Source organism: Balaenoptera musculus, chromosome 19 (assembly GCF_009873245.2).
Source record: "Balaenoptera musculus isolate JJ_BM4_2016_0621 chromosome 19, mBalMus1.pri.v3, whole genome shotgun sequence".
NCBI lineage: Eukaryota > Metazoa > Chordata > Mammalia > Artiodactyla > Balaenopteridae > Balaenoptera > Balaenoptera musculus.
In genome coordinates, this window is record NC_045803.1 from 8,113,824 (window position 1) to 8,139,405 (window position 25,582).

At 46.2% G+C, this 25,582-nt stretch overlaps 1 protein-coding gene across 1 annotated transcript; it reads right to left on the reverse strand.

Annotated features, from left to right (window-relative positions):
• Positions 1 to 14,341: 14,341 nt before the first annotated feature.
• Positions 14,342 to 25,192, reverse strand: FUT2 (fucosyltransferase 2). Its single transcript, XM_036834083.1, has 2 exons — positions 25,074 to 25,192; positions 14,342 to 15,673 (listed from the first exon to the last, which is right to left on the reverse strand). The coding sequence occupies exon 2, from the start codon at positions 15,669 to 15,671 to the stop codon at positions 14,637 to 14,639; it is 1,035 nt and encodes a 344-aa protein (XP_036689978.1). The 5' UTR covers positions 15,672 to 15,673; positions 25,074 to 25,192; the 3' UTR covers positions 14,342 to 14,636.
• Positions 25,193 to 25,582: the final 390 nt, after the last annotated feature.

The following is a 25,582-nucleotide window of genomic DNA, read 5'->3' on the forward strand; positions in this document are numbered from 1 at the left end:
TTCCCGGGACAAATCCCCCCATGTCCTCCACATACCTCTTGTCTGTAGAAAAACTTTAGCCTCCTAGGCCTTCCCCGAGTTACAAAGAATAAATTTTATCAGAGAGGTGAGATATGCAGAAGCAAAGGAAAAACAGTCTAGCAAGACAAGATAATAATAGTTTAGCCATTAAACAAAGTCAAGGACATTTAGTTCCTCCTCAAGGGAGGAACTATAGATGATATTCTGAGTCATATCCTTTGAGCTGTTTTGCAGATACTGAAACCCCCACCAGGTGGAAGAAGTTAATTGTATGCTACCCACAAGAATGTAGACCCCAGACTGGTTGGAACCAGAAGGTTGATGATGTTGACTCCCAGTTACCTCACTGCCAGCCAATCTGGAGAATGTCCAAGAGCTGATCACGCACCCCACAACCCCTCTCCCTTACCCTGTCTTTAAAAACCTTTCCCTGAAATCCATCAGGTCTTTTAAGCACTAGCTGCCTGGACTCCTTGCTTGGTGCCCTGCAATAAACACTGCACTTTCCTTCACCACAACCCGGTGTCAGTAGATTGTCTTTACTCCACGTGGGCAGGCAGACCCAAGCCAGGTTCAGTAACAGAAGCAGCTCAGTGGTTCCTTTTAGTATATTCACAGAGTGGCCCATCCAGCAGTACAATCAATATCAGAGCATTTTCATCACCACAAAAAGAAATCCCATCCATACCCATTAGCAGTCACTGCCCATTTCCTCCCAAACCTCTGCTCCTCCCACTAGGCAACCACTAATCTACTTTTTGTCTCTGTGGATTTGCCTGTTCTGGATATGTCATATGAATGGAATCATATGTGCTCCATTGTGTTCAGCTTCTTTCACTCAGCATGTTTCCAAGGTTCACCCATGTTTTAGCATGTACAGTATTAAAATGGAGCAGGACCCTATGGTCCTTCCCCACCATGTCCTCTGCCTGCCTTTTGTCTGTGGAAAACCTTTAGCCAGAGAATAAATTTAATCAGAGAAGTGAGAAGATGCAGAAGCAAAAAAAGCAGTCAAACAGGACAAAACAATAATAGGTTAGTCACTAAGCAAAGTCAAGGACCTTTAATTCCTCTTCAAGGGCTATAGATAATATTCTGAGCCATGTCCTGTGATCCGTCTTGTAGATACTGAAATCCCCACCAGGTGGAAGAAGTTAACTACATGGTGACCAGAGTGTAGCCATGACATAAGCTGCCATAATTCTGAGAATTGACCTCAAGGAAATGGGAACAAACTGACCCTGGAACTGAAGATTAACTGTACTTAAAACAATCAAGATGATGCTGGTCAGACCACCAATGACCAATTTCCAGATGACTGTCAGAGCTGACTGCTATTTCTGCATGTAGTCCCCTCCCTCTGTCTATAAAAGCTCTTTCCGGGCTTCCCTGGTGGCGCAGTGGTTGAGAATCTGCCTGCCAATGCAGGGGACACGGGTTCGAGCCCTGGTCTGGGAAGATCCCACATGCCGCGGAGCAACTGGGCCCGTGAGCCACAACTGCTGAGCCTGCGCGACTGGAGCCTGTGCTCCGCAACAAGAGAGGCCGCGACAGTGAGAGGCCCGCGCACCGCGATGAAGAGTGGCCCCCGCTCGCCGCAACTGGAGAAAGCCCTCGCGCAGAAACGAAGACCCAACATAGCCCCCAAAAAATTAAATAAATAAATAAATAAATTTATTAAAAAAAAAAAAAAAGCTCTTCCCACTGATTGTCAAGTGGGGCGAGTTGGCCTTTGGACAGAATTCCACCCTCACCCCCACCCCAGTTGCCAGCATCCAAAATAAGGCAAACTTTCTTTTCCACCAACTTTGCCTCTTCATTAGCTTTTGAGCGGTGAGCAGCCAGGCCCCCACTTTCGGTTACAGTATTTCACTCCTTTTTATGGCTGAATAATATGCCATTTTATGGATCCACCATATTTTGTTCATCCCTTCAGCAGGTGATGGACATTTGGGTTGTTTCCCCTTTCTGGCTATTATGAATAATGCTGCTAGCAAATGGGTGGATATTATTGTATATAAATTGTAGTCACTAAAGCTGGGAAATAATAGACCAAGCAGAACAAAATGATTGTGTTTACAGACACATCCAGAGATGGTAAAAGGATAAAGAAAGATAGATATATGCCAACAAAAGTGAGCATCACCATGAACTGCAGTGGAGGGAGAGAGGCTTTCTGGGTGTTTCCGTATCCTGACAGCATCCCAGGTGTGCAGTAAAGGGTTAAGTCAACAGTCTTGGGGTGCTGAAACCCCGCACATTCTGAAGAGAGGACTGACCAATGATCAGCTCCTGGGACATAACCTCTAAGCTCTTGGCTTGTCCTACCTGATAAGAGTGTCTTTGTTTACTTGGGGCCTTGGACCACATGGTATCAGCTTAACTTCTGGAGGTGCTGGAGACTGAGTAGCTGAGGTCAGTCACGTGGGCATCCAGCCATTCCTATGTGATCAACCCACAGTAAAAATCCTGCACACCAAGGCTCCTGGGAGCTTCTCTGGTTGGCAATACTTAGTATGTCTTGTCACACATCGTTGCCGGGAGAACTAAGTGCTGTTCATATGACTCCACTGGGAGAGACAACTGGAAGCTTCCACCTGGTCTCTCCTGAACTCTACCCTGTGCACCTTTTGCCTTTGCTGATTTTAATCTGTATCTTTTCACTGTAATAAAACACAAACATGAGTATAACGGCTTTCCTGTGAGTCCCTCCAGCAGATCATTGAACCCGAGAGTGGTCTTGGGGTCCACCGACACACCAGGTCTTAATCTGGATAGGAGTTTCTGCCGTTATTCTTTTCATTTATTTAGGCTGCACCGGGTCTTAGTTGTGGCACGCAGGATGTTCGTTGCGGCATGTGAACTCTTAGTTGCGGCATGCATGTGGGATCTAGTTCCTTGACCAGGGATCGAACCCAGGTCCCCTGCATTGGGAGCATGGAGTGTTACGTACTGGACCACCAGGGAAGTCCCTGCCCTGTTATTCTTTTTTTTTTTTTTTTTAATAAATTTATCTATTTATTTATTTTTGGCTGCATGGGGTCTTCGTTGCGTGGCCTTTCTCTAGTTGTGGCAAGCGGGGGCTACTCTTTGTTGCGGTGTGCGGGCTTCTCATTGCAGTGGCTTCTCTTGTTGCAGAGCACGGGCTCTAGGCGTGCCGGCTTCAGTAGTTGTGGCTCGTGGGCTCTAGAGCACAGGCTCAGTAGTTGTGGCACATGGGCTTAGTTGCTCCGTGGCATGTGGGATCTTCCTGGACCAGGGCTCGAACCCATATCCCCTGCATTGGCAGGCAGGTTCTTAACCACTGCACCACCAGGGAAGCCCTGTTATTCTTTAAACTGTGCATTTTATGAATGTTTCACATGTATGATGTTAGAATTTAAAAAAATAATCAGGACTTCGTAATGAACAGAAGGCAAATAAAGAAAAGGGAAGAATTAAAAATAAGTTTCAGGGTTGGGTTGTTGCAGAAGGCTTGCTGTGGCTGTTAAGAAAACATGCAAAAAAAAAAAAAACATGCAAAAGAGAAATAGCTTCAAGGGGAGCAAAGTGAAGAATCACTCAATTCACTTTGGCCTACTGAGTTTGAGAATCCGAGAATCTCGCTTAGCAGACTGACTTCAAAGCTCAGGAGAAGTGATAAAAAGACTAAAAGAGACCTCACTCAAAGAGAAATGTAATTGAAAATGGTGCCATTTTCCCCCAAAGAAATCGGAGAAAATTTTAAAAGATGGTAATATCCAACTTTGGCAAGACTGTGGGAGAATGGGCTTGGACAGAATATAAATGGGGTTGGACAGAATATAAATTTTTTCACAAGTTATACAGCATAGTTGATTTTAAATGCACACTTCATGACCCAGAAATTTCAATTCTAATAATATATCCTTTAAAAGAAATATTAGTATGCATGCATAAAGATTTCCCACACTATAGCCCAAAATGGCAAATGACAAAGATATTCTCCCCAGCATTATTTGTAATAGCAAAAAATAGCAAACACCCTAAAAACCTTCAGGTGGAGTATGGATGTGCCATAGTTGATAAATACAATAGAATCTTTTGCAACTACCAAAAGAGATTGGAAAGATGCTTACTATACAAAGCAGATTTAAAAAGAACAGCAAGTTCCAAAGTTTGTATGGTCCTATATGTAAACAAAAAAATGACACATGATCTTTTTACATTTTATAATTTAATTTTTACGTTTTTAAGGTTTTAAATTTCTTTTAGTTTTCTTTTTAAGAGCTTGGTTTTTTCCCTCTAGATGGCGCAAGAATTTTATCCCCCTAGATGGTTAAGAATTTATCTTTTCATCATTAATTTGTAAGTGACCCTCAACGTACATTAAATTCCCAAATGAATTGCTGTCCATTTCTGACCTTTCTAGGCAGTTTCCTTTCATCTGTTTCCGTGCACTGGGATCACAACTGTTTATATTTATTGATGTGTGACATTAGTTTTTAACATCTGGTAGAGCCTACCCTGCTCAGCCACTCTCTACTTTTGGAATTTTTAAAGTTATTCTATTATTCAACTTTTTTGGGGGGTGTCTAAAGCGAGGTTTCTGCCCAAATAAAAATGTGAGAGTCATCAAAATACAGCAGGTGAAACTATGAATCACCCAGGGAGAACAATGGGCCATGGATAGAACCCTAGGAAAACTAATTGTTGGAAGGAACACCCTATGACCATGAACATAAGTAATTAAATTAAAATGGACAGGATAACAGCAGCCTTTTAACTGAAGCTTGGTTCACTGAAGAAACTCCATAAAATCCCAGAAACAACCCTCTCCCCTCCCACTTTCTTAGTTACTTTTAGTTTCCTAAGGTGCTGTAGCAAGTACCCCAAACTGAGTGGCTTAAAAAGCAGAAATGTAGGGTTGTGGGGTCAGAATAATTCCCTAGGTAATGATAGGAGATGCAGTAGTGAGGAATCCCAGGAAAAAATACCTCCTATCCTAATATCCCACCACATAGAGTCAGCCTCCAGAATCTAAAGTGACCTGAGAAATCACCCCCTTCCCTCAGCTATGGGGTAGAGAGGGTGAGCTGTAAAAAGAAGCAGCTGGGAGTAGATCTCGGGACATTACGGAGGGGGAAGGAAAATAAGCAACCTGAAAATGAACACATATCTTCATGTGCTAATTGACATTTGCTTATCATCATTTTCAAACCATCTGTTCAATTTTTTTTTTGCCCATGTATTCTAATGAAGTTTTTGTCTTTTTCTTATTGACTTATAGACATTCTTTATATCTTCTGCATATGAGCCTTGTGAAATGTAGATACTGCAAACATGAAAAGTGTCTTTTTTTTTCTTTAGCTTTTTTTAAATTTTTTTGCCACACTTTGTGGCAGGCAGAACTTTCCGGATCATAAATTGAACCTGCACCCCCTGTGGTGGAAGCACGGCGTGTTAACCACTGGACCACTGGGGAAGTCTGAAAAGAGTCTTTTAATGAATCAAAGTTTTTCATTTTAATGAAGTCCAACATACCAATTTTTTTATGGTTACTGTTTTTTTTGTGTGTGTGTCTTAGTTAAGAAAACTTTGCCCACATCAAGGTCATGAGCTTTTCTTCAGTGTTTTGTTCTAGAAGCTTTATGCTTTTAGCTTTCACCTTCTGGTTTGTGATCCATCTTGAATTAACATTTGTGCATGGTGTGAGGTAGGGGTCAAGGCTTACTTTTTCCCCATGGATGTAGGATTGCTTGCATTTATTTATTTAATTTATTTTAAAATTATTATTATTTTTTTAATATTAGGTTTTTTTTAACATCATTATTGGAGTATAATTGCTTTACAATGGTGTGTTAGTTTCTGCTGTATAACAAAGTGAATCAGCTATACATATACATATATCCCCATATCTCCTCCCTCTTGCATCTCCCTCCCACCCTCCCTATCCCACCCCTCTAGGTGGACACAAAGCACCGAGCTGATCTCCCTGTGCTATGCGGCTGCTTCCCACTAGCTATCTATTTTACATTTGGTAGTGTATATATGTCCATACCACTCTCTCACTTTGTCCCAGCTTGCCCTTCCCCTCCGCCGTGTCCTCAAGTCCATTCTCTATGTCTGCGTCTTTATTCCTGTCCTGCCACTAGGTTCTTCAGAACCAGTTTTTTGTTTTTTTTTTTAGATTCCATATATATGTGTTAACATATGGTATTTGTTTTTCTCTTTCTGACTTACTTCACTCTGTATGACAGACTCTAGGTCCATCCACCTCACTACAAATAACTCAATCTCGTTTCTTTTTATGGCTGAGTAATATTCCATTGTATGTATGTGCCACATCTTCTTTATCCATTCATCTGTCAATGGACAATTGGGTTGCTTCCATGTCCTGACTACTGTAAATAGAGCTGCAATGAACATTGTGGTACATGACTCTTTTTGAATTATGGTTTTCTCAGGGTATATGCCCAGTAGTGGGATTGCTGGGCCATATGGTAGTTCTATTTTTAGTTTTTTAAGGAACCCCCATACTGTACTCCACAGTGATTGTATCAATTTACATTCCCACCAACAGTGCAAGAGGGTTCCCTTTTCTCCACACCCTCTCCAGCATTTATTGTTTGTAGGTTTTTTGATGGTGGCCATTCTGACCAGTGTGAGGTGATACCTCATTGTAGTTTTGATTTGCATTTCTCTAGTGATTAGTGATATTGAGCATACTTTCATGTGTTTGTTGGCAATCTGTATATCTTTTTTGGAGAAATGTCTATTTAGGTCTTCTGCCCATTTTTGGATTGGGTTGTTTATTTTTTTGATATTGAGCTGCATGAGCTGCTTGTATATTTTGGAGATTAATCCTTTCTCAGTTGCTTCATTTTCAAATATTTTCTCCCATTCTGAGGGTTGTCTTTTCATCTTGTTTATGGCTTCCTTTGCTGTGCAAAAGCTTTTAAGTTTCATTAGGTCCCATTTGTTTATTTTTGTTTTTATTTCCATTTCTCTAGGAGGTGGGTCAAAAAAGATCTTGCTGTGATTTATGTCATGGAGTGTTCTGCCTATGTTTTCCTCTAAGAGTTTTATAGTGTCTGGCCTTACATTTAGGTCTTTAATCCATTTTGAGTTTATTTTTATGTATGGTGTTAGGGAGTGTTCTAATTTCATTCTTTTACATGTAGCTGTCCAGTTTTCCCAGCACCACTTATTGAAGAGGCTGTCTTTTCTCCATTGTATATTCTTGCCTCCTTTATCAGAGATAAGGTGACCATATGTGCATGGGTTTATCTCTGGGCTTTCTATCCTGTTCCATTGATCTATATTTCTGTTTTTGTGCCAGTACCATACTGTCTTGATTACTGTAGCTTTGTAGTATAGTCTGAAGTCAGGGAACCTGATTCCTCCAGCTCCATTTTTCTTTCTCAAGTTTGCTTTGGCTATTCGGGGTCTTTTGTGTTTCCATACAAACTGTGAAACTTTTTTGTTCTAGTTCTGTGAAAAATGACGTTGTTAATTTGATAGGGATTGCATTGAATCTGTAGATTGCTTTGGGTAGTATAGACATTGTCACAATGTTGATTCTTCCAATCCAAGAGTATGGTATATCTCTCCATCTGTTTGCATCATCTTTAATTTCTTTCATCAGTGTCTTATAGTTCTCTGCATACAGGTCTTTTGTTTCCTTAGGTAGGTTTATTCCTAGTTATTTTATTCTTTTTGTTGCAGTGGTAAATGGGGGTGCTTCCTTAATTTCTCTTTCAGATTTTTCATCATTAGTGTATAGTAATGCAAGAGATTTCTATGCATTAATTTTGTATCCTGCTACTTTACCAAATTCATTGATTAGCTCTAGTAGTTTTCTGGTAGCATCTTTAGGATTCTCTATGTATAGTATCATGTCATCTTCAAACAGTGACAGTTTTACTTCTTCTTTTCTGATTTGGATTCCTTTTATTTCTTTTTTTTCTCTGATTGCTGTGGCTAAAACTTCCAAAACTATGTTGAATAATAGTGGTGAGAGTGGGCAACCTTGTCTTATTCCTGATCTTAGTGGAAATGGTTTCAGTTTTTCACCATTGAGAACGATGTTGGCTGTGGGTTTGTCATATATGGCCTTTATCTTGCATTTATTGAAAAGCTCTTTCATTCTTCCACTGAATTGTGTTAATATCTTTGTCATAAATAGAGTGATCATATATATGTGGTCTGTTTCTGGACTCACTATTGGATTCCATTTCTCTATCTTTTATGTCGGTACCACTCTGTCATAAGTTTACCTTTATGGTAAATCTTGAAATCTGGTAATCTCACTGGTCTCTAGCCTCACTTCCACTATTACCTCACTGGTCCATCGTCACTGTTTGCTGGTTAATGTAAATCAAATTCATTCCTCGAGGTATATTTTCAATATATTTTTTTTTACAGCATAACTTTCTTATAATTGTGATACAGAATTATACACGCACAGACACACACACTTTTTAAAATATTTATTTATTTATTTTATTTTTGGCTGCGTCAGATCTTAGTTGCAGCACGTGGGCTTAGTTGCCCCATGGCATGTGGGATCTTAGTCCCCTGACCAGGGATCGAACCTGCGTCCCCTACACTGGAAGGTGGACTCCCAACCACTGGACCACCAGGGAAGTCCCTGACACACACAATTTTTAACTCTAACTCTGGTTCACAGGAAATGCAGGGAACACAGGAACATGTTGAACGACACTAAGAGGACTCAACCAGCCAAATGAAAATGACAAATGACTTGGTTTCATAACAAATTAATGGCTTTTCTTAAAAAGAAAAGGAAGGGAGGGCTGCCCTGGTGGCGCAGTGGTTGAGAATCTGCCTGCCAATGCAGGGGACATGGGTTCAAGCCCTGGTCCGGGAAGATCCCACATGCCGCGGAGCAACTGGGCCCGTGAGCCACAACTACTGAGCCTGCGCGTCTGGAGCCTGTGCTCCACAACAAGAGAGGCCGCGATAATGAGAGGCCCGCGCACCGCAAGGAAGAGTGGCCCCCACTTGCCACAACTAGAGAAAGCCCTCACACAGAAACAAAGACCCAACGCAGCCATAAATAATAAAATAAATAAATTAATTAATTAAAAAAGAAAAAACAGCAAAATTTCTTAAAAAAAAAAAAAAGAAAAGGAAGGGGATCATTATAGATTAAAAGATATTTAATATTTAAGACACTTGTCAACCAAAGGCAATGGGTGAAGTTTGTTTAGATCTGGATCCAAACACAGTAATAAGACATTTTTGAGACAATCAGAAAAGTTTCAACACAGACTTCTGATAGACGATATTAACATATTATTATAAAATTGTCTTAGATATTTATGTGGTTATATTTTTATTAATTCCTTATCCATTAGAGATATAGAATTCATGCATGGAAAAATTTGATGTCTGAGATTTGCATAAAGTAAAAAGGGGGAAGATGAGGGGCATAGATGAAAGAAGAATGGGGACATTTTGAAATTATTGAATTGCGTGATGGCATTTACCACTCTCTATTTATGTATAAAATGTTAGTTTGTTTTTAAATTTTATTTATTTATTTTATTTATGGCTGTGTTGGGTCTCCGTTTCTGTGCGAGGGCTTTCTCTAGTTGCGGCAAGTGGGGGGCCACTCTTCATCGCGGTGCGCGGGGCCTCTCACTATCGCGGCCTCTCCTGTTGCGGAGCACAGGCTCCAGACGCGCAGGCTCAGTAGTTGTGGCTCACGGGCCCAGTTGCTCCGCGGCATGTGGATCTTCCCGGACCAGGGCTCAACCCGTGTCCCCTGCATTGGCAGGCAGATTCTCAACCACTGCGCCACCAGGGAAGCACCTAGTTTGTTTTTAAGAGACTTCTACACCTGTCCAGGTGGAGATGGTGGTGACTTGGACAGAATGGTTATGGTAAAGGAAGGAAAGAAGATCAGATTCAGGGTATATTTTCAAGGTAAAGTGGACAACTTGCTGGTGGATAAAATGTGAAAGAAAGAATCACGGGTAAGTTTAAGTGTTTGGTTGAAGTAAATGGACAGTGCCATTTACTGACATGGGGGTGGGCAGGGGAAGGCTTGGGGGGCTGAAATGAGGGGAGATGTTGTCACAGACATTTTGGGAAACTATGACCAACCATGACGTTGCTTTAATTTAGAAGCATGTAAAATGTGCCCCCCAATACATTTTTAAATGTACATGAAGAAAATAGAGAACGCTGAATTAATAAATGAACATAGAATTTCTTTTCTTTTGTTTTAAATAGCAAAACCTGGTCCAGTGACCACCACCCATTCAAGTTGTATAAAATAAGGCTGGAAATTTGAAAGGGGAATCCTTAAATAGAGTTACCGAGAAACCTATTAGCCTAGTAAGTACTGTGGCATCCCATTCCATGGGTACCAAGCCACAAGAAAGAGGCCCTAAGAGAACCACCCAGAGAGACTGAAGAGGCCTGCAAGGGGATGTGTGGTAGTCGTTAGAGCCATGCATAAATCTGCGGCATGTGGGCAGGTTGCTCTTGCTTGCCCTCTGTGAAATAAAATTCATGTATTATGGCAAGATGAGAAAAATTTAAACGTAAAGATTCTTCTCGATGCAAGAGGGAAGAGATATGGGAACATATGTATATGTATAACTGATTCACTTTGTTATAAAGCAGAAACTAACACACCATTGTAAAGCAATTATACGCCAATAAAGATGTTAAATAAAAAAAAAAAGATTCTTGGGCTTCCCTCGTGGCGCAGTGGTTGAGAGTCTGCCTGCTAATGCAGGGGACGCGGGTTCGAGCCCTGATCTGGGAAGATCCCACATGCCGTAGAGCGGCTGGGCCCGTGAGCCACAATTGCTGAGCCTGCGCATCTGGAGCCTGTGCTCCGCAACAAGAGAGGCCGCGATAATGAGAGGCCCGCGCACCGCGATGAAGGGTGGCCCCCGCTTGCCGCAACTGGAGAAAGCCCTCGCACAGAGGCGAGGACCCAACACAGCCATAAATAAATAAATAAATAAAATTAAAAAAAAAAAAAAAAAAAAAAGATTCTTCTCTGCCCTTTGGCCTCTCCTCTCCCCCCACTGTGCATTGCGTGTCTGCATTACCCATTGACAAACTCCCCCTCCCCCATGGGCAGGAATCCCTGCTCAGTCATAAAGAGCAATATTCTCCTAGCACTAACAAGACAACTCCTTAAAAGATAACATTCCTAAAAAAATTAAAAAAAAAAAAAAAAATAACATTCCTTCTTGATCTTGTAAGGCGTCACATGACCCACCAGGATGACGCTTAGATCTGGATTATGTAAACTGTCAATAACGCATCATTTGATGTACAGCCCTCTGTCTCAAAAAAACTTATATAACTGTGCCTTGATTTCTAACCGGTGGAACAGTTCTCAGAGCTTTCTGAGATGCTCTTCCCTGGTTATAATCCTCAAATTTGGCCCAAATAAAATTTTCCACTTCTTTCTTAGGTCCTCTGATTAATTTTTCATTGACACCTCTTTGAAATTGGGTATGACCACATGACTTTCTTCAGTCACTGCAATGTGAGTTGCAAACCTTTTTTTCCTTTGTACCCATTTTTGGAGCTTCCTCCCAATTTTTTTTTTTTTTTTTTTTTGCCACACCGTTCTTCATGTGGGATCTTAGTTCCCCCACCAGGGATGGAACCTGTGCCCCCTGCAGTGGAAGCATGGAGTCTTTTTTTTTTTTAATTTATTTATTATTTATTTATTATTTATTTTTGGCTGTGTTGGGTCTTCGTTTCTGTGCAAGGGCTTTCTGTAGTTGCGGCAAGCGGGGGCCACTCTTCATCGCGATGTGCAGGCCTCTCACTATCGCGGCCTCTCTTGTTGCGGAACACAGGCTCCAGACACGCAGGCTCAGTAGTTGTGGCTCACGGGCCTAGTTGCTCGGAAGCGTGGAGTCTTAACCACTGGACCACCAGGGAAGTCCCAGCATCTTCCCAATTCTTAGGGTATTCTTTCATTACCTTTTCTTGAATCAGCTCCCTTACAAATATGGTGGCCGTGTTTGTATTAGGTGACCCCCCTCCCCATGATCTCAGGTAATTGACTCATGGTGGATGCCTGACTCAAATATCAATCCGATTGAGCCAATCAGATTATCTTTTTCAGGAATGTCAAACTGTGGCAGAGAGACACTAGGAGTTTCTGTTGGGCCCTTGAAATGAGACTTCTATTTCACCATTACCTCCATGGTTCACCATCTCTGCATGCTGGAAACGTTACAGTAGCCTTCTCACTGGTCTCTTTGTCTCCATCCTTGCCCTTACAGCCCTATCTCCAAATAGCAGCCAGATATTTCCACACAGCAAATCAGATCATATTACTCCCCTAATTAAAGCCCTCTGATGGCTTCCCATTGGTCTTAGAATAAAACCCAAAGTCCTCATCATGGTCGTCAAGGCATTTCATGGTCTCACCCTGCTAACTTCTCCACCTATGTCTGTCTCCATGTGCTCCAGTCACACTGGTCTCATTTCACTCTCATGTATAACTAGACTACCCCCCGCCCCGCCACAGGACCTTTGCACGTGGGATCTCAAGTCAGGTGAGGATGTGCCTGTTGGCCTACTTCATGCCAAAGTCATAAAAGATTTTGCAAATGCAGAGACTAATCTATTTAGTTTGTTATCCAGTTATTTGTGGCTGCCTAACAGATTATCCCAAAACTTAGTGGCATAAAACAATCAGAGTGTTGTGCTCACAGAATCTGTGAATCAGGAATTCAGATACGGCTTGTCTCTGCAACATGTTGTCAGGAGCCTCGGCGGGGTCACTCTAAACGCTAGGTAGACTGGAGCAACTGTGGAATCATCTGAAGGCTCTACACTCACACGTCTGATGTGTGGGCTGGGATGACTTGAAGCTGGTCTCAGCTAAGACTGTTAATATGTGGCCTCTCACTGAGTTTGGGCCTCCTCACAGCATGGTTGCTTCAGATAGCTGGACTTCTTACATGATGATGACGACTGAGGACTCCAAGAGTAAGTGTTTCAGCAAACAACTTGAAAGCCATGTTGTGAGGGAGTCCAAGCTAGCCTGTCTTGCAGGATATTCCAAATGCGCGCCACTAAATGCAGCTGCATAAAAGCACTCAGCCAGCGTTGCACTGGAGCAGAGAATCACCCAGCTGACCCACAGACTGGTGGGAAATAATTAATTGCTGTCACTTTAAGCCACTATGTTTTGTTAACACAGTCCTTGAGAGCAGGGATCCTGTTAGGTTCATCACTACAGGTATTTACTAAAAGAATGAATAGACTCTCGTCAAGTTCACTGAGCCATGCTGGTCTCTGAGTTCTCAACAATAATCATTGTAGTCCCCAGAAGCCAGGGTTGCAGAGGTGGGGCACAAGGTCTTGGATTCACACCAACTACTAGCCAATATGGCTCTCTTGTGAAAACTGGGCAAAAGGTCCCCACTCTGGGTGGACTAATTAGAAAAAAGTGAGCCCTCTGGGTGGACACAGTCCCAGGGACACATGGCTTGGAGAGCAGACCGTAGGCTCTATTTAAGCCCCACTTGCCTCCTTGTCCAGGGACCTTTGTGTAGTGACCAACTTGCACAATAATCCAGGGCTTCCCTGTATTGCACCCTACAGACATTCCTCTCTTCTTACTTGGTAAAAGCACCCCAATTTTCTTACTGCAAACCACCATGTCCTTCAGAGGAAGCTGATCAACTCCCCAGCTGCAGCGGGCAAAGATTTATTGATCTGAAGCTAAGTCAATCCCAGGATCTCATTCACCATGCCTTATAAGGGGTCAGGGGGCATGTGACACACTTCTGGTCAATGAGACATGGGGCCAGTTGCTGGAGGATTTGGAAGGTTTCCCACACTCTTCAGAAGGGACCTAAGATAAGAACAAACCTCTTTTTGCTGCCTTGGGAAAAGGATATCTGTGTGACACCTGAGTATGTGGCAGCTTTCTTGGGACCATGGGGAGCATACGGGAGCTGATTTAAGAGATTATGGCAGCTCAACATGATGGATAGAACTGGGGTCTTTTTTTTTTTTTGACTTTTTTTTTTTTTTAAAAAAATTTATTTTTTTTTTTTTTTTTTTTTTTGCTGCATTAGGTCTTCATTGCTGTGCACGGGCTTTCTCTGGTTGCGGTGAGCAGGGGCTACTCTTTACTGTCACGCATGGGCTTCTCATTGTGGTGGCTTCTCTTGTTGAGGAGCATGGGCTCCAGGCGCGCAGGCTTCAGTAGTTGTGGCACATAGGCTCAGTAGTTGTGGCTCGCGGGCTCTAGAGTGCAGGCTCAGTAGTTGTGGCGCATGGGCTTAGCTGCTCCAGCAGCATGTGGGATTTTCCTGGACCAGGGCTCGAACCCATGTCCCCTGCATTGGTAGGCAGACTCCTAACCACTGTGCCACCAGGGAAGTCCCAGAACTGGGGTCTTGTTGAGCTGCTAAATTAACCCTGGAGATGTGCCACCTCTGGTGCTGTTGTGTGAGACACATGAACATGTTATTTAAACAAGTTAATTGGGACTTCTGTTACTTGCAGCCTGAAGCATTATGGTACAAGAGGGAAGTGTTCTGGAACATGTAATAATGTGCTCCTCATACCTTGGAACAGATCTTGGGGGAGCCAGAAAAGGAGAATGGAGTGCTGAGGACCAGCTAACATCAGTGCTTGAGGAGTGGGGACAGGTCTGCCGCGATCCCAATCCACTCTGGCAGGAAGGCTGCCTCTGGCTTAAAGACTTTGAGGAAGGGAGAGTCTGGGAGGGTATAATTGGCCAGGTAGATGGTCTCTCCACCTGAGAGGTAGGCGGCCCAGATCCCAAACGTCCCAATGGTCATGATGGTGTGATTACATTGCGTGAGCAATGCAAAATCCTTGGCGGGTGAGCCCTCAATGCCATTGCCGGCAAAGACCACATCCCCGCGGGAGGCCTCAATGTTTTCCCGACACCAGGCCATGCCGTTGCTCGTGACCACGAAGATGGGGGAGCGGTAGCGAGCCCGGAACCAGTCCAGGGCCTGCTCCAGGTATCGCCGGTCGGCCACCACGCCCTTCCACACGTTGGGCATAACGTGGACGTAGTCCCCCCGGCGCACGTGGACCCCTACGTAGGTGCTCGGCCGGCTCCCATTCACCTGCAGACCCCGCAGAAAGTTCTGGGCCTCCTCGCGCACGTGGTCGTGCAGGGTGAACTCCTGCAGGATCTCGGTGCGGAGGTGGTGGTAGAAGGTCCAAGAGCAGGGGTAGCCGGTGAGGCGCACGTACTCGCCCGGGATGTGTCGGTACCGCTCCTCCATCCAGTCGTTCAGGTGGTAGTTCTGCCAGGGGATCCTGCTGGCCGTGGTGTCGTGCAGGACGGGGAGGGTGATTCTGAAGATGGGGGCCAGCGTGCTGTGCATCTGGGGTGGGATGAAGGCCGGCCGCCCGTTCATCTTGGCCAGGGCGTACAGGGTGGCGTACTCCCCCATCTGGTTCCCCAGGCGGCCTATGGCATTGACCGTCCACATGCCCTTCGGCTGCGGGCTCCACTGGGTGCTCGAGGGAGATTCCTTGGTTGCTGGCTCCAGCGTCTGTAACTCCCGTGTGGGCTGAATCTTCACTAGCTTCTGCTGAAGGTGAAATACGGTGGAAGCCGTGAAGACGAAGAGGATGAAGGGGGCCGTGGGGAAGAAGAAAGGTGCCTGTGTGCTGAGCATGGCTGTCAGGAGAGGGAGAGCGGGAGACGGTTAGCTCAGGGGACGGAGGCCCTGGGATAGCGCATGAAGCTGGCAGCGCAGCTGTCCGAGCAGACGTTGCGCGGATGGACGTACGTGTGGATCTACTTTGCGTGCTCATGGAAATGAGTGCGAACGCTCGGGTTACATGTATGCAGGTACAGCTCTGGAGTGTGTGTTATGTGGCTGTGTCTCCACTGGACTCATATGTGCATGTTTACATGTGTCTATGCACTGTTATGTATATAGACACCCATGGCACGTGCGTTGTATGAGTATATATGGGTATTTATATGTTGTGTACATATGTGAGTGTGGAATTGTGTGCAGGTGAATGGACATGTGTACATTGTTTTGTACGGTTGTGTATATACAGGCACACCTGATTCTATTGCACTTCGCAGATACTGCATTTTTTACAAATTGAAGGTTTGTGGCAAGCCTGCATTTTCAGATGACGGTTAGCATTTTTTAGCAATCAGGCATTTTTTGAAGTTTTTATTTCACACATAAAGTATGCAGATCTTAAGTGTCTAGACTGATGAAGTTGTTTTTTTTTTTTTTTTATCTTTTGGCCACAGCACGTGGCATGTGGGATCTTACTTCCCCCACCAGGGATGGAACCCGCGCCCCCTGCAGTGGCAGCACAGTCTTAACCACTGGACCACCAGGGAAGTCCGGCAATCAGGTTTTTTGTTGTTGTTGTTGTTGTTGTTGTTTTTGTTGTTTTAAATCTAATACAGTGTTTATTTTTCATTCACCAGGTCTTTTTTTTTTAAATCAGGTGTCTTTAATTAAGGTATGTACATTGGGTTTTTTTAGATATAAAGCTATTGCACACTTAATAGACTACAGTACAGGGTAAACACAACTTTTATATGCACTGGGAAACCAAAAAAAATTGTGTGACTTTGTTGTAATATTTGCTGTATTGTGGTGGTCTGAAACCAAACTCAAAATATTTCTGCATGATATTTGTATTGTGTACATACAGGGGTGTGTACTATATATATGGTGTGCAGGTGACTGTGAACAAATAGCATGTGTGTATATGTGACGCTATGCATACATTACGTGTATACACATTGTATGTTGAAATGTGGGCGTTTATAGACTGTAAGTATACATGTGTGGCTGTCTATATATAATGAGTTCAAGTGTACGAACCTACTATTTACTGGGGATCCAGTTTCCTTTTTTAAATAAATTTATTTATTTGTTTTTATTTTTTTGGCTGTGTTGGGTCTTCGTTGCTGTGCATAGGCTTTCCCTAGTTGCGGCGAGCGGGGGCTACTCCTCATTGCAGTGCGTGGGCTTCTCATTGCGGTGGCTTCTCTTGTTGTGGAGCACGGGCTCTAGGTGCGCGGGCTTCAGTAGTTGTGGCTCGCGGGCTTCAGTAGTTGTGGCGCTCCAGCTTAGTTGCTCTGCGGCATGTGGGCTCTTCCCAGACCAGGGATCAAACCCGTGTCCCCTGCACTGGCAGGCGGATTCTCAACCACTGGGCCACCAGGGAAGCCTGGGATCCAGTTTCTAAAGATGTCCATCTCTGCATGCCCTGCCTATCTATATCCCCTTTGATGGGAAATTGCCCTGCCCATCAAGAGCTTGACCTGGCCACCCTCCTGGCCAGAGATGACTGAACTTGAGATAGATGGCTGGCTCCACAGTGGCTTCTCCTTTCCTTGGTTAAGGTCTTGACAAGTGTAGGCTGGCTCTAAAAGACGAGCTGGCCAATTCACTCTTTTGAGTATTTTTATTAAAAAGCTCAGAAGGCAGTTGGTAGGTGAGAGTTTTTTCCTCCTGATGCCATTGGGGTGTCCAACAATTCAAGTCAAATCTGACACTGTCTTCCTGGACTTAGTATCAGATCCCACAAGTGAAACAGTTCAGCTCCAGAAGACTGCCCCCAACTTCAGACACTAATCTCAAGTCCAGGGCCATTCATACTCTGACTGACCAGTCATAGATCGGGGATTCCCATGACCAGGAAACTAGCAGGCTTGATAATTTGCTAGAATGGCTCACAGAACTCAGGAAGACACTTTATTTATGTTTACTAGTTAATTATAAGGGAGACAAATGAGTAGTCAGAAGAAGAGGTCCATAGGAGGAGGTCCAGAAGGGTCCTGAGCACAGAGCTTCTGTCCCCTTGGAGTTGGGGTAGACCACCCTCCTGGCTCATGTTTGCTAACTCAGAGGCTTCCTGAAACCCATTGTTCAGGGTTTTTTTGGAGGTATCATTATGTAGGCACGATTGATTAAATCATTTGGCTACTGGTGATTTGCTCAATCTCTGGTCCGTCTCCCCCCTCCAGAGCTGAAAAGTGCCAATCTTCTAATGAAGGCTTGGTCTTTCTGCTGACCAGCTCCCATCCTGAAGCCATCTAGAGGACTGGCAAGAGTTGCCTCATCAAGTCCTGTCACTGAGCAATGAGAAAATGCCAAGGATATTAGGTGCTATGTGCCAGGAACTGGGGACAAAGACCAAAGATCATTCTATGAAACCACAGCAGGTAATCTTGAAAAGGAGAGTAGAGGTAGGTGTGGCTGGGACATATCAGTTGCAGACTGAAGCAGAGGAAGCCAGTAACCAGAAGATACCTGAAGAGATATGCAGACACCTCAAAGGAACTTCAACTACTGGTCAAGAAATCCCAGAAAATCTGCTTATATTTGAACAAGTACAACCTGTTCCTTTCAACTCTGGTTACAACAGAAGCTAGTTCCGGGAGTTAGGGTGATTGCATACATAGGACAGACCTCCTGAAAACACATGGGCTCACTATGGTATTGAGACAGGAGGGAAGGGGGCAGGGCACACCCTTAAAGAATAACACAGCCATTGAGAAAAACAGGGTGTGACAAAAACTGTTTAGAACCAGTTAGGTCCAAGATGGCGGAAGATTCGACTTCCAGTTGACCCGGAGCCTCATTATATGCTCATTGTAATACATTAGCATATGCTAAATGACACACCCACAGGGGCCATGACAGTTCCATGGCTGACCATAAAAGCCCCAAAAGTGGGCGATGGTCCAGTTCCTGGAAATCTCTGTCCCTTCTCCAAAATAGGTGGAATAATCCTCCCACTTCTTAGCCTATGAAATTTCCCAGCCCATAAAAACTAACCACCCCATATCTTGGGGCCACTCTCACCTTCTGAGATGGTCTGCATTCTGCCTATGGAATGTGTATCTCTCTAAATAAACTTGCTTTCACTTTACTATGGCTCGCTCTTGAATTCTTTCCTGTGCAAAGCCAAGGACCCTCACTTGGTGGCCCGTCCCAGAGACTCACCCGAGACCTGGGACATGACAATCCTCTCACACCACATTCTCCTGCGACATCATTATAGGAGGTCCAGGGCATTGAGGATTCCCCATCTTGGGTCAGAAATCTTGACCCAGTGGTTTGTAGAGTGAAGCAGTTAATTAAGCTGTTGGCTGAGATTGTTTAGAACAAATCAAAGGCCCCGAAAGGATGAGACTTTGAAGATATGGTTGCGGAGCATAAGTAAAGAAAAGCAGGAAATGAATTGGTTCTGACTCCCCATTATGTAGCTAGAAGCCAACAAGGAAAAGCAGAAAAATCCTTACTTAACGTCATCACAGTTAACACCTTATTGTTGCTAAGATCCCATCTAGAAATGATTGATGGGCTTTGTCCTTCTGCAGTCTAGGCTGGATCAACACATGTTGCCGCAGGGAAAGTCCAGGTCTGGCCACTGACTGAGCAAGCTTGGACTCTGAGTGAATGGGAATGCCGATATCTGGGAGGATATCCCAGGAAAGATGGCTTTCTGTTCTCTCAGCTCTTCCAAAGGCTTCCCTCCTCCTTCTCTGTGAATATGAGGTTCCCACCCAGGTGAAAAAAAATCCCTTCCTCCTGAGCAGGCTTTAATCCCAGCATATCCTGGAAGCTCTGCACCAAAGTAGGTTAGAGGTAAAGGTTTCTATTTGATTTGGTCTAGGGCTTGTGTTCCTGGTCAAACTGTTGAACCAAATGGCCATTAAGAAGAGAACATTGGGGCTAAATCAAGCTAGGTGTGACCTGATTGAAGCTGGGAAGCTTCCAGAAGCTATTCCGGTGTGGTCCTTTAGGGTTCATTATGGCTGAGAAGAGTTAGCACAAGACCTAATGTAGCAACATCCCTGCTTCTGATTTATAAGTCTCTGAAACCGTCTGAGTCCACTAAGATCACAGGAGGGTTCTCTTTCCAGAAGAGACTCAGGCTTGTCAACTAGATGCCTGGATTTGAATTGAACCAACTCAGCGGGGGGTGTGGGACCTTTGGGTGTCCCCAGGTGTTGAGCACAACCAGAAATAGACTTCTGGGTGGTACAACCTCCTCTAGCCCCTTCCGCATTGAAAGAAAGGAGCCAGGGAGGCTGGGTTTGCTGAATAAGGTTTATTTCAAAGCTCAGTTTTGGCTCACGAAAGTCTCAGCCTTATTGCCCACAGGCTCCAGATAAGGCCGCTTTCTCAAGGCCACAGAAAGTGAAGCCTCCACTCACTCAGCCCTGCATGGAGTGTACTTGACTCGGTGACTTGGAGAGGACACATCTCTCTGGGGTTAAGTGCACGCCCCCCTGCTGCGGACTGGATTTTGGCTCCTATAGTCATTAGCTGTGTGATTCTGGACAAATGACATCACCTTTCTGAGGATTAAAACAGTGCCTGGCATACAAACACGTGCAGTAAATTTTTGATATTATCACATACAAAGCAAAAGGTGATGTTCTGTATGGGCTCTGGGCCAGGGACCAGTGTGTTTCCACTTTTCCTGTTGGGTGTATGGGTAATGGTCAAGTCTAGCGTTTAGACCACAGATCATAGTATTGGGATGATCCTCCTCTAGGTCCTCTAGGGCAGACCTAGAGGAGGAATCAATTTCATGAGAGGCTGCGAATCCTGAGACCAACTAAAGTAGCTCCGTACTGTCAGAAGCAGACACAATAGATAGAGCTGACTTTGGGGATTATCCTTCTGGGGAGTGAGTGAGTGTGTCTGTGATTCACCTGCCATGATTGCCATTTGATTTTTTTTTTTTTAAATAGAGTTGATGGGAATTTCCTGGCAGTCCAGTGGTTAGGACTCTGCACTTCCAGTGCAGGGGGTAGGGTTTCAATCCCTGGTTGGGGAACTAAGATCCCGCAAGCCGTGTGGGTAGCAAAAAAAAAACAAAAAAAAACAAATAGAGTTGAAGGCATGAGATAAAGAATATGGGTGATGGGTGATCAAGAGTTGCACTGCAGGGCTTCCCTAGTGGCGCAGTGGTTAGGAATCCGCCTGCCAATGCAGGGGACACGGGTTCGAGCCCTGGTCTGGGAAGATCCCACATGCCGCGGAGCGACTAGGCCTGTGAGCCACAACTACTGAGCCTGAGCGTCTGGAGCCTGTGCTCCGCAACAAGAGAGGCCGCGATAGTGAAAGGCCCGCACACCGCGATGAAGAGTGGCCCCCGCTTGCCACAACTGGAGAAAGCCCTCGCACAGAAACGAAGACCCAACACAGCCAAAAATAAATAAATAAATACATAAATAAATTTATTAAAAAAAAAAAAAAAGAGTTGCACTGCTTTAAGGAAGTACGTTTTTGCTTGCCCAACCCATAGACCTTGTTACAGCCCGTTATGGGTTGAATTGTGTCCCTCTAGAAGAGATATATTGAAATCCTAACCCCTGGTACCTCAGAATGTGACCTTACTTGGAGACAGGGTCTTTACAGAGGTGACCAAGTTATAATGAGGTCATCCGAAGGTGGGCTCTAATCCAATAGGATGGGTGTCTTTATGAAAAATGCAAGCACAGCCCATAGTGCATCATATGATGTTGGCCCAAGGGTGGCCCATCCATTGGCCAATCTGTGATGTGTGCAGGTGGGTGCTGGCTCAAGAGGATAAATTGTACCAAGCAGGTTCTCTCCCTTGGGAATTTGAAGTTAGAAGCACAGAGAGGGTGGCCAGTTGATTGTGGGCTTGGCAGTGGAAGGGCCTCTTAGGGCCCAGTTAGTGCAGTATGTTAAGCCATATCTAGGATGAACTGGAGAAATCCAGTTCAGAGCAGAATGCTCCAGTTCCAGAGCAGAGTGAATTCAGCCCTGAGAATAAAAATCGATAAAAGATCCTATGGAGAGGTGAAAGTATCACTGTGCTCCAGATGCCTTCCTGGTTCCTGGTTTCCCTCAAGGCCATGCAGCACTTTCATTTGGGTCCAGATCCCCACAGGATTCCTCAGACTCTGCCCCTGACGGGGGAGAGGAACCGTCTGAGGACAGGAAAGCTGGAGGAAGGAAGAGGGAGCGTCGAGGGAGGAGGAGGAAAGCTCCCTGGGGAGTGGCCTCTGCCTTCTTCCCATCACGGTTTTCTCTTCCTTCCTCCAGCTTGAAGGGCAAGGAGTAGACTTGGAGCCTCTGTCTGGCTCCAAATTTGCTGAGCTTGGGACATGGAACAACGGGGGCCAAGGGGGATGCTTGTAGGAAGGCAGAAGGATGGAGGGAAGGAAGGGAGACAGAGAAGGAAAGGAAGGAAGAGAGATGGAAAAAGACAGGAAAAGAGAAAGAGGGAAGTAGAAAGAAATGGAGAAAAAGACAGGGACAGAGAGAGAGAGACAGAGAGAGACAAAAAGAGACTGAGACAGAGAAAGATGTAGGCAGGGAAAGAGAGACACAGAGAAAGAGACAGAGACAGGAATAGAATGACAACAGAAGAGACAGAAGGAGAGGCAGAGAGGGAGAGAGAAAAAGGCCGCCAGGCAGGATAGATCTTGCTCCACTGGGTCCCACCTCCAGCCCCTGCTCTGCCCCAACTCTCTCTCTCTCTCTCTAGGTCAGTCCCTTTTGAGATCTCTCAGTCTGTGTCTTTATTACACACTTCCTCCTGTGAAGGAAGGGACAGTGTCCATCTCGTCCCCTGTGTGTCCCCTACAGCCCTCGGAAGCTGGGCTCGGCACATAGCAGGTGCTCAGGAAATACAGGCAGGAAGAATGCAGTCCCGTCTGGCCCCATTTTTTTTTTTTTCTCCCTCCTCTCAGTGAGTCTCTGCCAGCATCTCCCTGCCTCATTCATTTTCCTATATCCCCCTCTTTTTTTTTTTTGGTCTCCATTTCCCAGCACCTAGTAGGTTAAAAAAATGAATATTAGAAGCACAGACCTTCACAATCAAACCTCTTCAATTCTGGACCGGCAGCGGGTGCCCCTGAATGTTCCTTCAAAATTTGTTTACAGCAGACAGAAAGACAAGGTAAAAGGAAAAGCAGAATGTTCTAGAACAATGTCTCTCAGTCTTCCTGGTTGCTTCTCCCCTCCCCATCCAGGAAGGGGGATTGGCCACTGCTGAGGAGCCTCACTGGCCTCCAGAACTCGACCCCATGACCTTGACCGAGGCTTCGGGGAGAAGAGGAAGAGGTGGGGAGAGCCTCACAGGGTGAAACCCAGTGTCTGGGAGTGGGGGGCCCCGCACTGCGAGGTTTTGAAAGATTTAGGTTTGGAGAGAAGCGCTATGGGGTGTGGCAAGAGTCTCTGATTAGCTGTGTGACCTTGACCAAGGGCCTCTCAGTGTCATCATCCAAAAAGTGGGAATAATAATAAAAGCACCTCTCTGCAGGGCTGTGGAATGAATGCTGGACCACACGGGCTGTCCCTTTCATCTGGAGCAGGGTTAATACCCCAAACTCACATTTATGTCGGGCTCGAACCAAATGTCCTGTCTGTCGTTGTGCTCCCCTTCCTCCTAGTTCTCACTGCTTTATCTTGCTGAATTTTAACAACAATCTTGCGATCATAAACACGCCAATTTAAAAGCTAAGGACACTGAGGCTCAGAGACCGGTCAGAGAGCGGGTGAGTGGCAGGCTTGGGGAAAGGCCAGGGCTGCGGGGCAGTGGGAGGGGGGGGTGGGGGTGGGGGAGAGGGAGCTGGGGAGGGGAGGAGACCTGGAAATCAGCACCCCCTGACGTCATCGGGGGTCATTAGAGGTGAGCTCTTGGGGAAAGCCGACAGCTGCAGTCAGAATCTAAGGTTACACAGCTTCTGGCAAATGGGAGGAGTTTGCCTTTCGCTTTAGTCCTCTGAAGTCAGGAAGTCCATCTCCTTACCTGCCCTCAGTCCTTACAGCTGCATCATACCCTTCAGGGAGGGGCGAGAGGAAGAGTCAAGGTCCCTCGCTCCACCCGGTCCCCTGGGAGTCATCCCGTGAGGGGCTGCCCTAACTCTGCAGGGGGATTCTGCCTTCAAGTCCCTCAGAAAAGTGGGGCCACCCAAATCTGCTGATAGCTTCTTTTAAACTTTCTCGTTCTCGTCCACTTACTTCCCTCTGTCCCAGGCCTGGCCTCAGCCCCTCCCCTCTCGGAGTCCGGCCGAAGCCTCCGTGCCTCCCCTCTTCCCCCGCCTCTGTCCCCACGTCGGAGCTCACCCTACCGGCTCCTCTGCTCAGAACCCCAACTCTCCCCAACCTGAAGTCCAGTCCCATCACACCCCGTAATTTGCGTGTACGATTCCTTGAGCTCTGAAAGCCCTTCCCTCCCCCTTCCCGCCTCCTCCCCCAGGTCGGCTCCTGGTGCCCAGCTCAGTCCCTGCCCAGCCGCACGATCCCCTCCACACCCGCGCCGCCGGGCACGGGCAGGTTTGCCCTGTCCATCCCTGTCCCCGAAGTTCACCCTATAATCACGACGCTGGGGAAGAGCTTAAGACAAAAATGTGAGGCTACCACTTCGGAATCCCCAGCGTTCTGCTCGGCCTGGAATGGAAACGGTGACTTAGCACAGAATCTAGGGACTCAGGGATCCGCTCACCTCCCCGGCGGGGGGCTTGCCTGGGGCTGGAGCCTGCAGCCCGGGGTCTCTGACCAGGGTCCTGTCGTCCGTCTCGGAGGTCGGGGAGCAGCCTACCGTGTGGGACCAGGACATTCCAGTTACCGCGGGCCCCGTCCTGGTCTTTCGTTCTCAGTTTGCCTCGGTTCCGGGGAACCGGGTGACAGGAGGGAGGGAGGGAGCTGGTGGCCTTGGGTGGGGAAGGGGAGAGGGGTGGTGGCAGAGGGGATGGGGGTGAGGTCAAGTAACGTATTTGCCAGGAAGGAAGGTGATGGGAGCCGAGGAGGGCGGCTGGCTTGGGGGCTGACGGAGAGGTCAGGTGGCCGGTGTGCTGGGGGGCAGAGGCGGTGGGCGCCTGGGCTGGGAGGGATGGACCCTCTGCTTCCGGAGACCCCCGGACGGGGCTGCAGCCCCGAGTGGGTCAGAGGCCAAAGGAGTGGACAACTGAGTCTCCATTGCCGCTGAATCCCTGGGATCAAGTCTCTTCCCAGCTCTCTGTTGTGTGTGTGTATGTGTGTGTGTGTGTGAACGCAAACGTGCTGCAGGTACAGGGAGAACTCCCAGTCGCCATCTCTCACCTGGTTCTGGCTGGACGACAGAGTGGCTCGGCGAGCAGCTCAGTGCATTCCGTTCCCTTGGGGTCGACTTCTCAATCAGAATCTCCCGAACCTTCCAGCACCTGTGGCCGCAAACCCTGTCCAGGATCTACCCGGAGCCCGAGGGAGGCGGGGTGGCCGAGCAGCCGGAGCCCCTCCCTCTTCCCTGGGCGCTGCCAGGACGCTGCCCGGAAGGCCGCCTGGAGGAGATGGGACGGAGTCCTGCTGGGCCCGGTTCTTCCCGGTTCAGTCCTCTCAGCGTCCTACGTTTATTTAGTTTGGCAAACAACTGTTAGCACTTACCTGGCCAACGAACCTGACCCCCATCTTCACAACAATTCCTTGAGAGGGACACCCTCTCACGGTACAGCGAGGAAAACCGAGACACAGAGAGGTGCAGTAACTTGCCCAAGGCCACACGGCTAGAAAGTTGGAGAAGCTGGAATACGAAACCAGGCAGGACGGAATCTTGGAAAACACCCGGCAAGTAG

Bases quoted from the DNA above. Each gene is read 5' to 3' on its own strand.
- FUT2 (XM_036834083.1), bottom strand. From the start codon at position 15,671: ATGCTCAGCACACAGGCACCTTTCTTCTTCCCCACGGCCCCCTTCATC.